Genomic DNA, 15,456 nt, shown 5'->3' on the forward strand with positions numbered 1-15,456 from the left:
ATTCATTATAGGCTTCAGTCACGCTGAGGCAGGCCTGTAAACAGTAATCAGGGGAGCAGTAAATAACACGGCTTCTGAAGGTCAGCGCTGTGAAGGATAGCTCGGCACTCGTGTGAATCATGAGACTGGTCAGGGACTTCCATTACCACCAACGATTACTCAAAGGAGGACGTGAGTAATTTAGCATTCCACTTTCATTAAGTTCCAGAACTCGGAGGAGACCGATTATTAAATACTTGTCCAGATCTAAACGGCAGTGCATTACATATCTTAAATTTACATTTTCTAGACACTCCACCAGAAACGCTGAACCCTACATTTCCCATAATGCAGCTTATAGCATCTTTTCCTCAGACCCTTTCTGATTGTAAACGGACCTTAACGTGTAAAATGACTTCACTTACTCAGGCACTTTGATTACCCATTTGATATTATCATACACACAGACCTTAATTTAGTTTACCGTTGCATGTTTTTACCTTTACACACACATGAGTAGTTTTAACCATGAAACTTGTTTTCATATTATAATGACATTGTTAACTAGAATGGACACTCGGTAGAGCGCATACCTTCGCATATCACAAGATTGGGCATTGAGTTATGAACATTTTGGCATTAGTTGCATGCCAATTGGATATAAATTGACCGCGCTATGGTAAAAAGAAGATGTTGACCTTTTCATGACCTTGACCTTTGACCCGATGGATCCCAAAATCTAATCAAATGGTCCCCGGATAATAACCAATCAGCCCACCAAATTGTATGCGATTCAAGAAGATTTTGACCTTTTGCATGACCTTGACCTTGACCTTTGACCCGATCTATCCCAAAATATAATCAAATGGTCCCTGGATAATAACCAATCATCCCACCAAATTTCATGCGATTCGGTTTAATACTTTTTTACTTATGCAAATAACACGCACGCTCGCATACAAATACACGGCGATCAAAACATTACCTTCCGCATTTTCAATACGAAGGTAATAAAAAAGTCCTTTATACCATATAGGTACTTATATGATATTATTATCAGTGTGCTTATACAAAGCTAACTGATGTCCTTCCTATGAGAGGTGGAAGCAGTGGCACAAGGAAATCTTCACATGATCTAATTGTGATCTAATTGATTTTGACAAGTGTCCATCTCTAATCCCTTATTATGTGATCCACAACAGCCCGTGTTTCACCCTGACTCTCAGAGGGAATTTGCCACAATAGTGAACCCCAAAAAAGTTCAGCTCGTATGAACATTAATGCCATTTTGATCCATTTGACCTTTGTCGATTTGCACAAAGATCGGCTCGATAACTGACGTGTGTCATGTCGAGGGAAGCTTTACAAGAGTCCCCCGGGTCAGACGGGTGCATGTAATGTAAGAGAGAGGGTTTTTTTCCGGGAAGATTTCCACAATGGGTCAGCGCCTGACCGAGGAGAGCGACCCAGAAAAGGAAATCGATGTGGCAGAGCTGCAGGAGTGGTACAAGAAATGTGTGGTGGAGTGCCCGAGTGGAACTCTCTTCTTGCACGAGTTCAAGGGTTTTCTTTGGCGTCGCCGATAACAAGGAGGCCGCAGATTACATTGAGAACATGTTTCGAGCCTTTGACAAGAACGGCGTGAGTACAAACTCCAGTTGTGTGGAAGTGTAATGAGACTCGCATGGAAACATTTGTCTCACATTAGTAACGGTGGAAATTTGGTTTATTGGAAACGTTCCAACAGGCAATTTCTGTTAATGCCCATTATCGAACACGTCTTTAGAAGTGAAGCCGATAATTGGTACTCAGTTAGTCGACCCTCATATTTGTTGTTGTTGTTGTTTCTCGTAATAATAATTGTGCTAGAAACATTTTGCTTCGTGAAACGTTAACGCTCTCTTTCTCCATGCACACAGGACAACACCATTGATTTCCTGGAGTACGTGGCAGCGTTGAACTTAGTCCTGAGGGGTAAACTCGAACACAAGCTCAAATGGACATTCAAAATGTACGATAAAGATGGAAGCGGATGCATTGACAAAACGGAGCTTCTCGAAATCGTGGAGGTAATATTTAATATCGCACGGCGACGACTATTGCAACTTTTGATTCGTGGCTCTTTTCAGACACATTTTAAGAGGATATTTTTTCAAAGATGAATCAGTGCGCTGTGCTGAAACGAGGTCAGAGAAAGAGTGGTCGTAACTTACTTTCCCGTCACTCTCAGTCTATTTATCGACTGAAGAAGGCCTGCCATGGGGAGCTGAATGAAGAATGCAATCTGCTGAGCCCGGACCAAGTGGTTGACCGGATATTTGAGCTGGTTGATGAAAATGGAGATGGTGAGTGTTTGTGACAGTTTTCTGGCAGCTTAAAAATGCCTCATGAATGATTCAAAGGCGCCGTGTAATGGCTTTGTGGGATGTTAATGTAAAAGTGTCCATGTGCTCGTTGTTGCTTGTGTATATAAAAAAAAATAGAAGGTGAAACTCATGCTATACAATGGTCATCTCCTCATCAAAAGAATGAATTGAGGAATGGAGAAGCGTGTGGTATATAATAACTACTGTCCCTCGTCCCTTAGGGGAGCTCTCGTTGGACGAGTTCATTGACGGAGCACGGAGGGACAAGTGGGTGATGAAGATGCTGCAGATGGACGTCAACCCCGGAGACTGGATCAAGGAGCGGAGCGGCAGCACTGACTGCTAAGGCTGGATTAATAATACACACATCATTCATGTGTATTTAGATGTTTTCCATAATGCTATACTATCATAAAATGGCGGGTCAACACACCATTTTATTGCTGGCTATGGTTTTGTTTATCCGCTTTTATTACTGTATTTTATACATACTGCGAAGATAACATGCATACTGTATTTTCTACTTTATTTGTGTCATAAAATGATGATTATGATGATTAATTAAGACCCCTACACAACCACAGAGATTTAGAATGAATAGATCCTCATTCACTGAAAGTTTTTTTGGCTCGACAGTGTAATTCTTTGCCTCAATTCCACAAAATGCCCAATAATAATAGTAATTAGCATTATGGGTGTAGTGCAGATATTATATTTCATGGACAGCAACTTACTGTATTTTTTATGTCAAGAAAAAGTGCATACTAGCTTCATGGGGTCTCACAAGTACTGGTGGTCAAGTTGTTAATAAGATGTGAAACTAAAATGATGCTTTGAAAGTGGTCAGTATGTTTTTTCTAAAATAACACGGAGATCAATATGTAAAATGATGGCTGCCAAGAGATTATTAGCAGCCTTAAGATGTCCAGTCTTCATTCAATTGTGACCACAGGAACAACACAGGAGCTGATTCGTCATGTCATACATTTCCCCCCAGTTTGGTACATAATGTTATTCCCATCATGGCAATTTGCACCTGAATACACATCAACTAAATCAAAATAAATAATCATATCTGTGAGGCTGTGCAGGATCTTTAAAAACAACAAATAGATTGTACATTTGTTCAATGGACATTTTTGACAAACAACGCACTAATTTTAGCCTTGAAAATCACAACATGTCATGAAAAGACAACCTTTATTTGGAAACTACAACTTGATGACACATTCTAAATAAAATATATGCTATTTTCACAGAATATCATCCGTAAACCTGGATTTATTCATAAGGTGCCGCCCCACCCCACAAGGTCTCGCGTTTTCTCGCGCGAGGACAGAGAGTTCTCGTGGCTGCTTCCTATGCTGCTTCGTGACCAGTCTTCAGAGCGATTAAAGAGCATCCCGAAACGACCTTTTATTTGGCTTTAAAACGGCCACCTGCAGTCTACGGTTTGTTAGCTATAAGAGACACGTTGATAAGCTCGCGCACAAGTCTTCTGGCAGCGGTTTTAATGTGTGTTCAAGACCGCAAATCAACCAACCGCTCAAATACTCTAACGTTAATCATTGTTGTCAATGTCGTCTGAACTTGAGAAACCAGTCCACACTGACAACCTCAAGGTAAAGCTTATACTCGGGAGAAAAGAAACACATTCTGTCTAAAATGGTTGGTTGTGCCACAATAGTTTCCCCTTTCCCAAACGCGTGTTTATTTCTTGTTCTGTTCTTTCTTGCTTCGTCGCACGGCGCAATGGCGCCCCCTCCCGGCCAGGCTCCAGAAGACAGCTGGGGACTGAAATATGTGAGCGGGGACCTGTTCTCCTGCCCCGAGGACGACGCGTTGGCCCACTGCATCAGTGAGGACTGCCGCATGGGGGCAGGCATAGCGGTGATGTTCAAGAAGCAGTTCAAAGGGGTCGAGGAGTTAAAGGAACAGAGTGAGTCCTTTTTAATAAACAATCATCAGGAGTGATGATGTCTTATATTGGACTCGTTGTTTCCAACATGGTCGTTTTGCTCAGCGTAGAGAGACAGTCATCTGGCTGTGTCTCATCAAAAACCGAGTTTCAGAATATTACACATACTGTATATTATGTCAAAGTTTGATGCTTTGATAGCATACATATGTAAAGTTAACAATTGCATGTTTTCGTAATGAGTTCTCGGCCAGTGAGTCGATGCGGTTTAATGACTTAAAAAACAAAAATGTTGTGTATGTATTCTGATGTGAAATCCTTTTTTTTAATGATTTTTTTAATCTACAAACAGAAAAGCTGACAGGAGAGTGTGCCGTGTTAAAACGAGGCAGACGCTTTGTCTACTATCTGGTAATTGATTCCTATTCAAAATTCCCATTGTAACATTTGCAGTTAATATGACGGATGCTTTCCTGTAATCATATCGCAGATCACAAAGAAAAAGGCCAGCCAAAAGCCCACCTATGACAGCTTGACACGGAGCCTCGAGGATATGAAGTCACACTGTGTCGGGAACGGAGTAACAAGAATAGCAATGCCTCGGTTTGTATAATTTTTCGGTAATTCAGTGATTGTCACGACGGGATTAGGGTGGACCCAAATGCACGACTCGGGAGACAGATAATGCTGATCCTTTACTGAAAGTATTGTCAGGAACAGAACAGACCGAATAAACAAACACACAGTGGCACGCTCAAAGGCTTGGTCTGAGAAACACGAGACAATTTGGCAGAGGACAAGTGCAAGTGAGGGACTAATGAGGGGATGGGCTGCAGGTGAGATGGGCGTGAAGACCAGGTGAAGGTAATGAGGGACTAACGAGGGAGTGATCAGAGGCAGGTGAAGGGAGTTGGTCTGACGAGATGGGAAGCAGGATCTGGAATGACATGATAGTTAGTTACATGATGAAACCAACTCATACAAAAATGAAGGTGTGGAGCTAAACTGTCACAGTGATCCTTTTAAGAGAGAAACTAACATGCTCAGCGACTGCATCGCGGAAGTGACAGGATTTGCGTTGACTCTAATCTTCCTGACAGCATTGGTTGTGGCCTGGATCGACTCGAGTGGAGTCGAGTGTCAGAGATACTGGAACAGGTCTTCAAACGCACAAACGTCTCCGTCACCGTCTACAGCCTCCCGGAGAAAGCAGAGACCACAGTGATGAAAGAAAACATGCGCAGATGAGAAAAAGAAAAAGAAAAACTCATTTATTGTAATTACAAGTATATGCACTATTCTGTATTATCAAGGGTTATCTTGTTCATTAAACAAAACAAAAATAAATGTCCTTTTTTCCCCCTCCTTTAAAAAATAAATCAACCAAACTCTCATGAACTTCTGCGAGTAGAGGGACACATACGGATCACCCGTTTTCAGCCATTTGGTCGGCGAGCGCCGCTTCCGACGCACGCCGATCCCAAATAGTCGCTAACTCCAGACGATGCTGGGATTTGTTCACCTGTCCCTTCTCGTCACGTGGTATTTTACCTCGGGACGCCGAGCCAGAAATATGGGGCGTCTCTTTATTTGCTCGTTCATCCACCAGCCAGTCATTTTGTTGATCTGGCAAACAGCGTATTTGCATTTCTATGTGTCCGCCCTTGTAGATGGAGCGCTTCAAGGTGGATGGTCGAGGGTATTGTGCGCTCCATTATAGATCTGCTCGAGCATTGTACTCCGGTGCAGCTGGGACGCATCGGAGGAGTGGCAGAGCGGGAACCCGACACCACAGAGTCAATCCCGCATCCACATCCTCCCGGGCCGGGAAAAGCAAGTGGGAAGAAGAGAGTTGAAACGTGCACAACCGCCGTTCAAAGCAAGAGTTGCTTTAGACCCTCTCACTAAAGGGGGCTCCATTTAAGGGATGTGTGTACTTCAGGTGTGAGTCATTATCATAAACCTCAGGAGCAACGAGGCTTTGGCACGCTGCCGCCTGACCCCTCCCCCTCTCCTTTGGGGGCACCTTCAATAATTCACGAGTAAAATAAGCACCAACGGCTGTACACTGCGGCTGCCCACCCATATATCCATGGTTGGCTGGAAGACTACTTCAGCATCACTGCAACCAACCCACTCTCCTCCTCTTCCTCTTCCTCCCTCCCCATCCCCCTTCTCTGCCTGGCAATTAGACTCCACACTGCAGCAGAGCCACCTAGCTGCGCTGCAGTGAGTGCAGGGAAACCTGCCTCCATCCCACCGGCTGTCTCACCTCAGCGTGCGGCCAGATCTGCCCTCAACCCGTCTAATAGCCCTCGGGCTTTCTTGCCGTGCAGCTTCTGCTTGTCCCACTGCGGTACACTGGTTCGCCGACCGACACTCTCCCACCATTCCCACTCACTCCCGTGTCTCTCCCACATACCCCCTCCCCCCCCCACCTCTATCCTCCATTCCTTTTCCTTTGCACGATGCGTATGAAATTGCAGAGCTCAGCATTCTTCTCTACGGGCACTTATGAGTGTGTGGGGGGGGGGGGGGGGGGGGATGGAGAGAGAGAGAGAGAGAAAATAAAGAGAGATGAACTGGGCGGGAGGGATTCTGGTGCACCACACAACTGGCCCCCTTCCAATTAAAGTAGAGAGCTTATGTTATTGAAGAGCGGCGTAGCCAATCAGGAGGCAGTGCAGGCAAAGGCAGCAGGAAAAAAGCAGCCGAGCGAGTGGGCAAGAGGAAGGAGGAAAAAAAAAGAAAAAAAACTGCGGTGTGTGAGTGTGTGTAGTTTTTTTTTATTTATCCCTCCCCCGAGCAGATCTTTATCAATTTGTGTACTCCAGTCTCGGGGTTGCATTTGAATGGGTGTCTGTGTGTGCATATGTGGCAGAGTTTACAGGAGGACTGGGTAAAGGTGTGTCCACAGGGCTGTGACCGACTCCTGACTTATTCATTCTGAAACTGGAAATAACAGAAAGTAAGAGAAGATTGATTATTTTTCTCTCTATCTCAAAGTGTCTCGGAGCCTGTGGAGAAGGGGAAGAGCTCGGTGTCCAGAGGAGAGCGACCTGCACACAAGGTAAGCGGCTACATTCTCTTACTACAAGCATGCTGTTTTTATTTATTATTTTACACTTCTAAAGTAGTTTTTGGTGTTTTTTGTCATCGTATGTATTGTCTTATCTGCCCTTATTTCACTCTTTCACAAAGAGATATCTACATAATGCCATTATTATTAGTATTATTTTACATTTTAAAGACTTATAAAGGCAGAGGGGGAGGCAGAGAGAGAGAGAGATGGAGGGAGGGAGGGGGAAGGTTAGTGCGGGACTCCCTGATGCTTGGAGGCAAGTTTCTGTGCACACGGTTCTCTAGTGCTGCAGTATCCCATTACATCCCTGCGCGGGGCAGCCTCAGCATCCTGCCTCCTCTCTGTGGTTATTATCTCCTTTTTTTAATTTTTATTTTTACTTGTTTGTGTTCCGTTGATGGGACAAAAGTAAAGTTGTTGCCCCCTATACTGTAAATCCGGTGGTCGGTGTGCCAAAAGACGCTGCTGCAGCCCATTTCAGTTTTGCCGTGCATGCCCTCATCGTGTACTCTGGGTGTCATTGGGGTTCCTTGGGTAACAGATAGAAAGAGATGTGATAGCGTGCTGAGGTTTTGTTTTGTTTATCCGGTGTTTTGGGACTTCCTTTCAGTCTGAGCCTGCAGCAAAAGTAAGCTCTCTGATTGGACGAACCAGGCTTACTGACTACAATGTACCACATAAGATATTTCCCCCTCGCTGGAGTATTTCTACTCCAAACCTACGGTTCATCATTATTGCAAAAAATAAGCTGGATGAAAGTGTCGTTTTTTGGTTTCCGGTGAAAGACGGCTGAATCACACTAACACACGTTTATGTCTTTACTTCAAGTAAGCATTCATTATCCCCTTTTATTTGAACCACATTCACAGTTGATTTAATACATCCCACCATCTTTACCTTCGCATTGAAAATGCGGAAGGTTATGTTTTGATCGCCGTGTATTTATTTATTTATTTATTTGTATGTGTGTCATTCGCATAACAAAAAAAGTTTAAAACCGAATCGCATGAAATTTGATTATTATCCGGGGAGCATTTGATTCGATTTTGGGATCGATCGGGTCAAAGGTCAAGGTCATGACAAGGTCAACATCCTCTTGAATCGCATGAAATTTGGTGGGATGATTGGTTATTATCCGGGGACCATTTGATTCGATATTGGGATCAATCGGGTCAAAGGTCAAGGTCAAGGTCATGGATAGGTCAAAATCTTCTTTTTACCATAGCACGGTCAATTTGTATCCAATTGGCATGCAACTAATGCCAACATGTTCATAATTCAATGCCCAATCTTGTGATATGCGAAGGTATGCGCTCTACCGAGTGCCCATTCTAGTTTTTTTGTGTGGAAGTCTGACCTTCATCATTTGTGAATAAAGATATGATACTGTCCAGCAGTGGGCAGTGTTTGTTTTCTCTGCACAAAATGTCTGTGAGCGCTGGCCTGCTGCAGAACGGGAGGAAATCATGGACAGACTTCGTGTAATGTTGTGGGGGCACGCCGGAAAAAGACGAGAAGTTCAGTATCTACCAGGCGTTTTCATATTAGATTCAAGATTCAAGATTCAAGATTCAAGATGTTTTATTTGTCACATACACACACAGGGTGTGCAGTGAAATGAAAGTGGCAATGCTCAGCAGGAATGTGCAAGGGCAACAAGTACACACTATTTACAATAAAAAACAACACAATATTTACAGTAAGTGTGTGTGTGTGTGTGTGTGTGTGTGTGTGTGTGTGTGTGTGCCTAAGAGGGGCAGTTGTGTGGGTCTATGTGGGGGTCCTGGTGAGGTCGGAGTTCACAGTCCTGATGGCCTGAGGAAAGAAACTCCGTCTCAGTCTCTCTGTTCTTGCAGCGTGACTACGGAGGCGCCTGCCTGACCGCAGCAGCTGAAACAGTCTGTTGTTGGGGTGGTGAGGATCCTTCATGATCCTGCCGGCTCTGGTTCTGCACCTCCTGGTGTACAAGTCCTGCAGGGTGGGAGTGTAGTTCAATAGTGCGTTCAGCCGAACGCACTACTCTCTGCAGAGCCTTCCTGTCCTGAGCGGAGCAGTTGCCAAACCAGGCTGTGATGCTTCCTGTCAGGACGCTCTCTACAGCTCCAGAGTAGAAGGACTGAAGGATCCTCTGGGAAACTTTAAATTTCCTCAGCTGCCTGAGGTGGTAGAGGCGCTGCCTTGCCTTTCTCACCAGAGTGTCTGTGTTTGTTGACCATGTCAGATCCTCGGTGATGTGGACTCCCAGGTATTTATACCCGCTCACCCTCTCCACAGTAGTCCCGTTAATCCCCAGTGGTGAGTACGTCCTCTGTTGTTGTACCCTCCTAAAGTCCACAATCAGCTCCTTAGTTTTGGTGACATTCATGATGAGGCTGTTGTCCTGGCACCAGAGTGACAGATCAGCAACTTCCTCCAGGTAGGCCTTCTCGTCGTTGTCGGAGATCAGGCCCACCACCACTGTGTCATCCGCAAACTTGATGATGGTGTTGAGCTGAACCTGGCCACACAGTCATGTGTGTACAGGGAGTACAGTAGGCAGCTGAGGACGCAACCCTGGGTGGATCCTGTGTTCAGTGTGTCGGATCTTTAGGTGTGTCTGCCCACCCTGACCACCTGTGGCCTGGCGGTCAGGAAGTCCAGGATCCAAGCACACAGGGGTGTTCAGTCCCAGCTCAATCAGCTTGCCGCCAGTCTGGAGGGGACTATGGTGTTGAAAGCTGAACTATAATCAATGAACAGCAGTCTCACATAGCCCCCCTCTGGCTGTCCAGATGAGAGAGTGTGGTGTGCAGTACCTGGGAGACAGCATCATCCGTGGATCTGTTTGGGCGATAAGCAAACTGCAGCGGGTCCATGGAGGAAGGGAGGAAGGCGCAGATGTAGTCCTTTATCAGCCTCTCAGCATTTCATGACCACCGAGGTGAGGGCCACCGGTCGGTAGTCATTCATACATGCTGGAGAAGCATTCTTGGGCACAGGGACAATAGTGGATCTCTTGAAGCAGGCGGGGACCACGGACTCAGCCAGGAGAGGTTGAATATTGTGGTGAACACTGGAGCTAGCTGGTTAGCACAGGTCTTCAGTACTCGCCCAGATATGCCATCTGGACCTGCAGCTTTCCTGGTGTTCACCATAACAGAGCCCTCCTCACACTGTGCTCGGTCACAGAGAGTGTGTGTTCGTCCCCAGCGGTAGAACTCACCTCGGCTACGCTTAACGGTGTTGTTGTTAGCCGCGAGCTAGCGCTGTTGTTGCTAGCCTCAAACCGTGCATAAAATGAGTTCAGGTCGTCCGCTAGGGATGCGCCGGCACTCACCATAGCGCGGGTCTGCTCTGGTAGTCTGTGATAGTCCGTAGCCCCTGCCATAGGCGCCTGGTGTCGCGCTGCTCCATCTGTGATTCCACTCTGTCTCGGTACCTCCTCTTGGCCTCCTTCACCGCCTCCTCAGTCCATAGACCGCTGCCTTGTACTCGTCCATGTTGCCGGATACAAGACCGGAGTTATAGGCAGCAGTACGGGCGTTCACAGCTTCACGGATGGATCCATCAACCCACGGCTTTTGGTTAGGAAAGACCCTAACTTTACCGTGGGGACGATGGTGTCCGCTAAGCGTTGCTATGAGGCTCATTGCTACTTCAAAACTCGCTGACGTCACTGGAACTGGATTGGATCATGTCCCAGTCGGCGACACGCAGAGCGTCCTGTAGCTCAGCCTCTGATTGGTCAGACCACCGCTTACGTTCCTCGTCACTACCGCTTCCGCGCGATCTTTGCCGGTACCCGGAAGCAGAAAAATGGCGGCATGGTCCGATTTCGAACGGAGGGAGAGAGACAGCCTTGTAGCCTCTCTTGAATGGCGTATAGCAGTGGTCCAACGTTCTTTCCTCTGGTAGCACACGTAATGTGCTGGTGAAAGTTCGGCATGACTTTTTAGGTTAGCCTATTAAAGTCCCAGCCACCACCACAGCCGCTCGGGATACTTGTTCTGATGCCGACATAACACATCATGTAGGTCCGATAGTGCTACGCCGGTGTCCGCTTGTGGTGGTATGTAGACGGCTGTGGTGATGACCGAGCTGAACTCCCGGGAAGGTAGAATGGACGGCATGAGATCGTCAGATGTTCCAGGTTCGCGAGCAGGAACGAGAAAGAGTCTTAATGTTCTTGGGGTCGCACCACATGTTGTTAGTCATGAAGCAAACCCTCCACCCTTAGATTTACCAGACTCTTCCGTTCTGTCTGCACGGAAAACAGAGAAGGACTCGGTTGGGCATATGACTCGATCCGGCACCAGCGGGTCAGCCATGTTTCCGCCAGACAAAAGATATTACAGTCCTCATGTCCCGTTGGAATCTGATCCTTGCCCTAACATCATCCATCTTATTTTCCAGAGACTGGACCTTAGCAAGAAGGATGCTGGGCAGAGGTGGACGGTGGGCTTGAACTCTCAGTCTCTTCAGAATCCCGCTCCGTTTGCCGCGATGTTCTCTTCGTCTCTCTGTCGTAGCGGCTCCACTGTTGTTGATGTGGTTCGCTCGTACGATCTCTGCCGGCCACGCTGGATCGATGGAAAAAGTGGACAAAAACCCTTGTTTTGCGCAAAAGTTTATGTCCAAAAGTGTGCTGTGGTCGTATGCTGTTAGTGCCGATGTGTTTGTGGCAAAGAAAACATTAAAAATAAACACAAAAACTAAAAGAGCGCACAATCTCCGCGGAGCTACCTCGACGGCGTCTGGACACAGCCGCGCCATCTCACTGTTCTATTGTTTTCTATTGTTATTACGGACTAATAATACCTTTCACATCAGCGCAAGACAATCATAAAGCCCACCGGACTCACTGATCCTTGTTACTGGTTTTAAATCATGTTTAAATTATTCAGCACTGAGTTAAATGGGAGGGAATAAGGAGCAGGACATGGGAAGGAAATGTAAGTCTATTTCAGCACCACGGACAGAGCCACTCAACAAACCAGGGTTTCGTAAAGACGGTTGGACGAGAGTTCAAAGCAAAGCTAATTCTGCTAATATGTTTGTATAGATGACCTGATTCAAAGTCCTCATTTGATATGAGAGGATATAGCAGTTGGCTGTGCACATCTGGGAAAACACATTTCATTATTCATGCACTTCTCCTTTTACAGTCCATTTTGAAGAGAACTATGTAGAACTCATTTCCTCCCGCCCCCCATGAAGTGTTCTTCCTGTACTTGTCTTCCTGTATTTTCACTATTTGAGTGCCACTGCTGTAGTTTGGTTCCACCTTCCCTTTTCACTGCAAATATTTGCAATATTTATATTTAATATTTTTATATTTAATTTAATTTGTCATTAGTATTGTGTATTGTGTATGCATATATGTTGTATATATACATATATATTTTATTTTATATTTTACTTGGTATACTTCTTGTATATATCAATATCTTTCATCCCTGTTTTTTATCTTTTGTTTTATATTTTATTTTTTATTCTTGTGTGTTTAGTTTATTGGTGCTGCTACTGTTACGACAAATTTCCCCTTGGGGATGAATAAAGTATCTATCAAAGCTCCGAGAGCCACGTCCACCTGTGGCATGCAATTGACTGCAGCAGCAAACACCATTAGAGGTTTGACACCTTATTATATGGGGTCCATTGTGGGTGGCAATCCAAAATGATTGAAGCATAATCGAGGAGGCGCTAAAAGGCAGCGGCGTCGTGTGGAAAGTCATCGGAAAGAAAGAAATGTAAAACGTGTGTCGGCTGCCGCCGTTGTTGTTCTGACACCCCGCTGTCACACAAAGCTTCGTTTCATATCGCGGTGGAGGGCGAGCGGGAAAGTGTCTCGGCAGGACGCACCGGCACACTGAGAAACTCATTCTGGGAGCAGTGATTAGAAACCTCTGCTCTTTAATGGCAAACGGAAACGAGACCCCCAACTGTTCCAAAGAATTAGCCAGCGCCCCCTCATTACGATGGAGGCGAGTGTCAGAGGCGGAGGAGATTTAACTCATTCCTAATGAGATGGAATGACTTGTTTGAACCCACGGACACTGCGCGCTGTGATTTACCCAAACCTGAGTCTAATTCAGCGATTAAGTGGCGTCTTGAGTCAGGCAGCACAACATAAACACTTCTGACCATGCCAAAGAATGTACTTCAGTGAACGCTGGATGAGGATTGCTGGCGGGAAACTCAAGTTGCCCTTCACGGGTATCTCTCGAATCATGAACTATAACTCTTTTGAAGATTTTTTTGTAGAATTTCTCTGGGTAAGGGAGCAGCTGCCGGGCTCCCCCCCCTCTGTCCCAAACTGTGTGACATGGGCGTTAAGTGTGCCCCTGTAAATGATGGAGTAGGCGACACAGCGGAGCAACGACGGCTGTCGCTGTGACAAAATATGCGGTTAGCAACAGTCCCCAAACTCTGCATATCAGGAGGAGAGGGAGGGGGAAATAGTGTAACTCATCTGTGTTGTTTAGGCTGGGCAGAGGGCACGGGGGAGATGTGTAGGGTGAGCAGACTCTCTTGGCGATACTAAAATGACGTTGTTATAAATACAGTAAAGTGTTGGTGTGTGTGTGTGTGTGTGTGTCTTCCCAAGAACCGGGAAAAGGGCACTCTATCATACTCGACAGGGAAAGGTTACAGTATGTATTTATGCATTTTCTTTCTTTTTTTGACAGAGGGCAGAATAGTTTCAAGGAAGAATACAAAAGACGGTTCTTGGACAGGCAGCTTTGAGGAGGAGGAGGAGGAGGAGGAGAAGAAGAAAAGAAAAAATGGGGCTCGAAAAAAACGTACACAAGCAATGAGAGGAAAGTGGAGAGGGGGGATGAATGTGAGACAAGCAACCCAAGTAGGTGTGTGTGCGTGTGTGTGTGTGTGTGTGTGTGTGTGTGTGGGGGGGGGGGAGATAGAGCGAGAGACTGAGAGATTGTCAGAGGCGGAGCAGGAATGGAAGCGAGTGTGGGTGTGCGTCGCGCGGCGCCACGAGCACTGCAGTACATTGCGGCGCCCAGCCCCCGCTGGGCGCTCTGCTCACCATCCGGTTGCATGCACCGAAAAGACCCCTGCAGCAGAGCCGATGAGCGGCGACCTCGCGAAGAGCCCCCCCCCATCCCCCACCCCAACCCTGTTGTGCATTCACACAGCAGATTCTTCTTCTTATGATTATTTTTAAAAAATTGCACGGAAACACGACGTTCGTGTTAAAAAAAACAGCCGAGACCTGCCCGCACGTGTTCGTGTAGACACAGAGGGAGTAGTCAATCCACGCTCCCCCCCCCCCCCTTGATTATGTAAGCGTATAACACATTCGCTTCACCCGATACGGGCTGAACGATCCCATCTTCCCCACTGCCATGTGCTCTCCCTCATTGGGAACATCTGCCTCGCTGTTTGCTTTTGTTTCCAGAGGTAGCATCTTTGCAAACACAGACAGACACTTTATTGAGCTTATTGAAATGGCAACAATGGGGGAAACAAACAACGCGCGCCATCAGATAGCTGACGTGTGTATGCCCGCTGGTTTGACATTATGTTGATGATGCCGCTGTGTGGCGAATAACAAATAGTGACCCCCGCGTCCCCCGTCCCCCCCGTGAACCGGCGAGACCTTCATGTGATGTGGCTTCTCACCTTCAAGAGAACAAAAGCGAGCACCGTCAATTCCTTTTAAAGTCAGGCAGTGTGCATGGCACACATGAATGACTCACGACTTCAATTGGATTACCTATACAGCCTTTGGTCGGGGGAAAAACAAAAAAATCTATACCCACACACACAAACATGCAGATGAGAATGAATCTAAATCACGGGGAAAGCTCTCGGAAACGAAGGAGGAGCTTGTTTCTGCTGCCTCTAAACAGTTGCAGCGTTTCCGTCTCACTGCTTTCCTGGGGGGTGGACGGCTGAAACGAGAGAGCTTCCCTCTACTTTGCTGATGTAGCTGATTCACATTGCATAGCGTGGACTCTCTCTCTCTCTCTCTCTCTCTCTCTCCTTCCTTCCTGTGACAAGGTCTGTGTCTCTCGCCCATGTTCAGGAGTAGTTGAGTCCATTACACCTCGCCAGACAGGTGTTTGAACTTGTTGAGTGTGTTTGCCGCGGCACATCAGTGTTTCTGC

At 46.3% G+C, this 15,456-nt stretch overlaps 2 protein-coding genes across 5 annotated transcripts in view; both read left to right on the top strand.

Annotated features, from left to right (window-relative positions):
* The first annotated feature begins 1,230 nt into the window (after positions 1-1,230).
* LOC130198978 (guanylyl cyclase-activating protein 2-like) lies at positions 1,231-3,187 on the top strand. The gene is given in 5 exon segments (XM_056422119.1): positions 1,231-1,544; positions 1,546-1,620; positions 1,899-2,048; positions 2,210-2,324; positions 2,567-3,187. Coding segments are annotated over 5 exon segments (594 nt in total). The 5' UTR covers positions 1,231-1,415; the 3' UTR covers positions 2,692-3,187.
* A 98-nt stretch (positions 3,188-3,285) lies between these two features.
* The window catches only part of oard1 (O-acyl-ADP-ribose deacylase 1), a 42,518-nt gene continuing 30,347 nt past the window's right edge, over positions 3,286-15,456 (top strand). Inside the window, exons 1-5 of one of the 4 annotated variants that reach the window (XM_056422118.1) lie at positions 3,286-4,284; positions 4,616-4,674; positions 4,754-4,866; positions 7,270-7,333; positions 14,014-14,040. In XM_056422118.1, coding sequence (XP_056278093.1) covers positions 4,011-4,284; positions 4,616-4,674; positions 4,754-4,866; positions 7,270-7,333; positions 14,014-14,025 — 522 coding nt within the window. In that variant the 5' untranslated portion in view covers positions 3,286-4,010 and the 3' untranslated portion in view covers positions 14,026-14,040. Of the gene's footprint in view, positions 4,285-4,615; positions 4,675-4,753; positions 4,867-5,363; positions 5,615-7,269; positions 7,334-14,013; positions 14,041-15,456 lie in introns of those variants that run through there. The other 3 variants (XM_056422117.1, XR_008832720.1, XM_056422116.1) reach the window with 3 other exon arrangements.

Source organism: Pseudoliparis swirei, chromosome 9, assembly GCF_029220125.1.
Source record: "Pseudoliparis swirei isolate HS2019 ecotype Mariana Trench chromosome 9, NWPU_hadal_v1, whole genome shotgun sequence".
Taxonomy (NCBI): domain Eukaryota; kingdom Metazoa; phylum Chordata; class Actinopteri; order Perciformes; family Liparidae; genus Pseudoliparis; species Pseudoliparis swirei.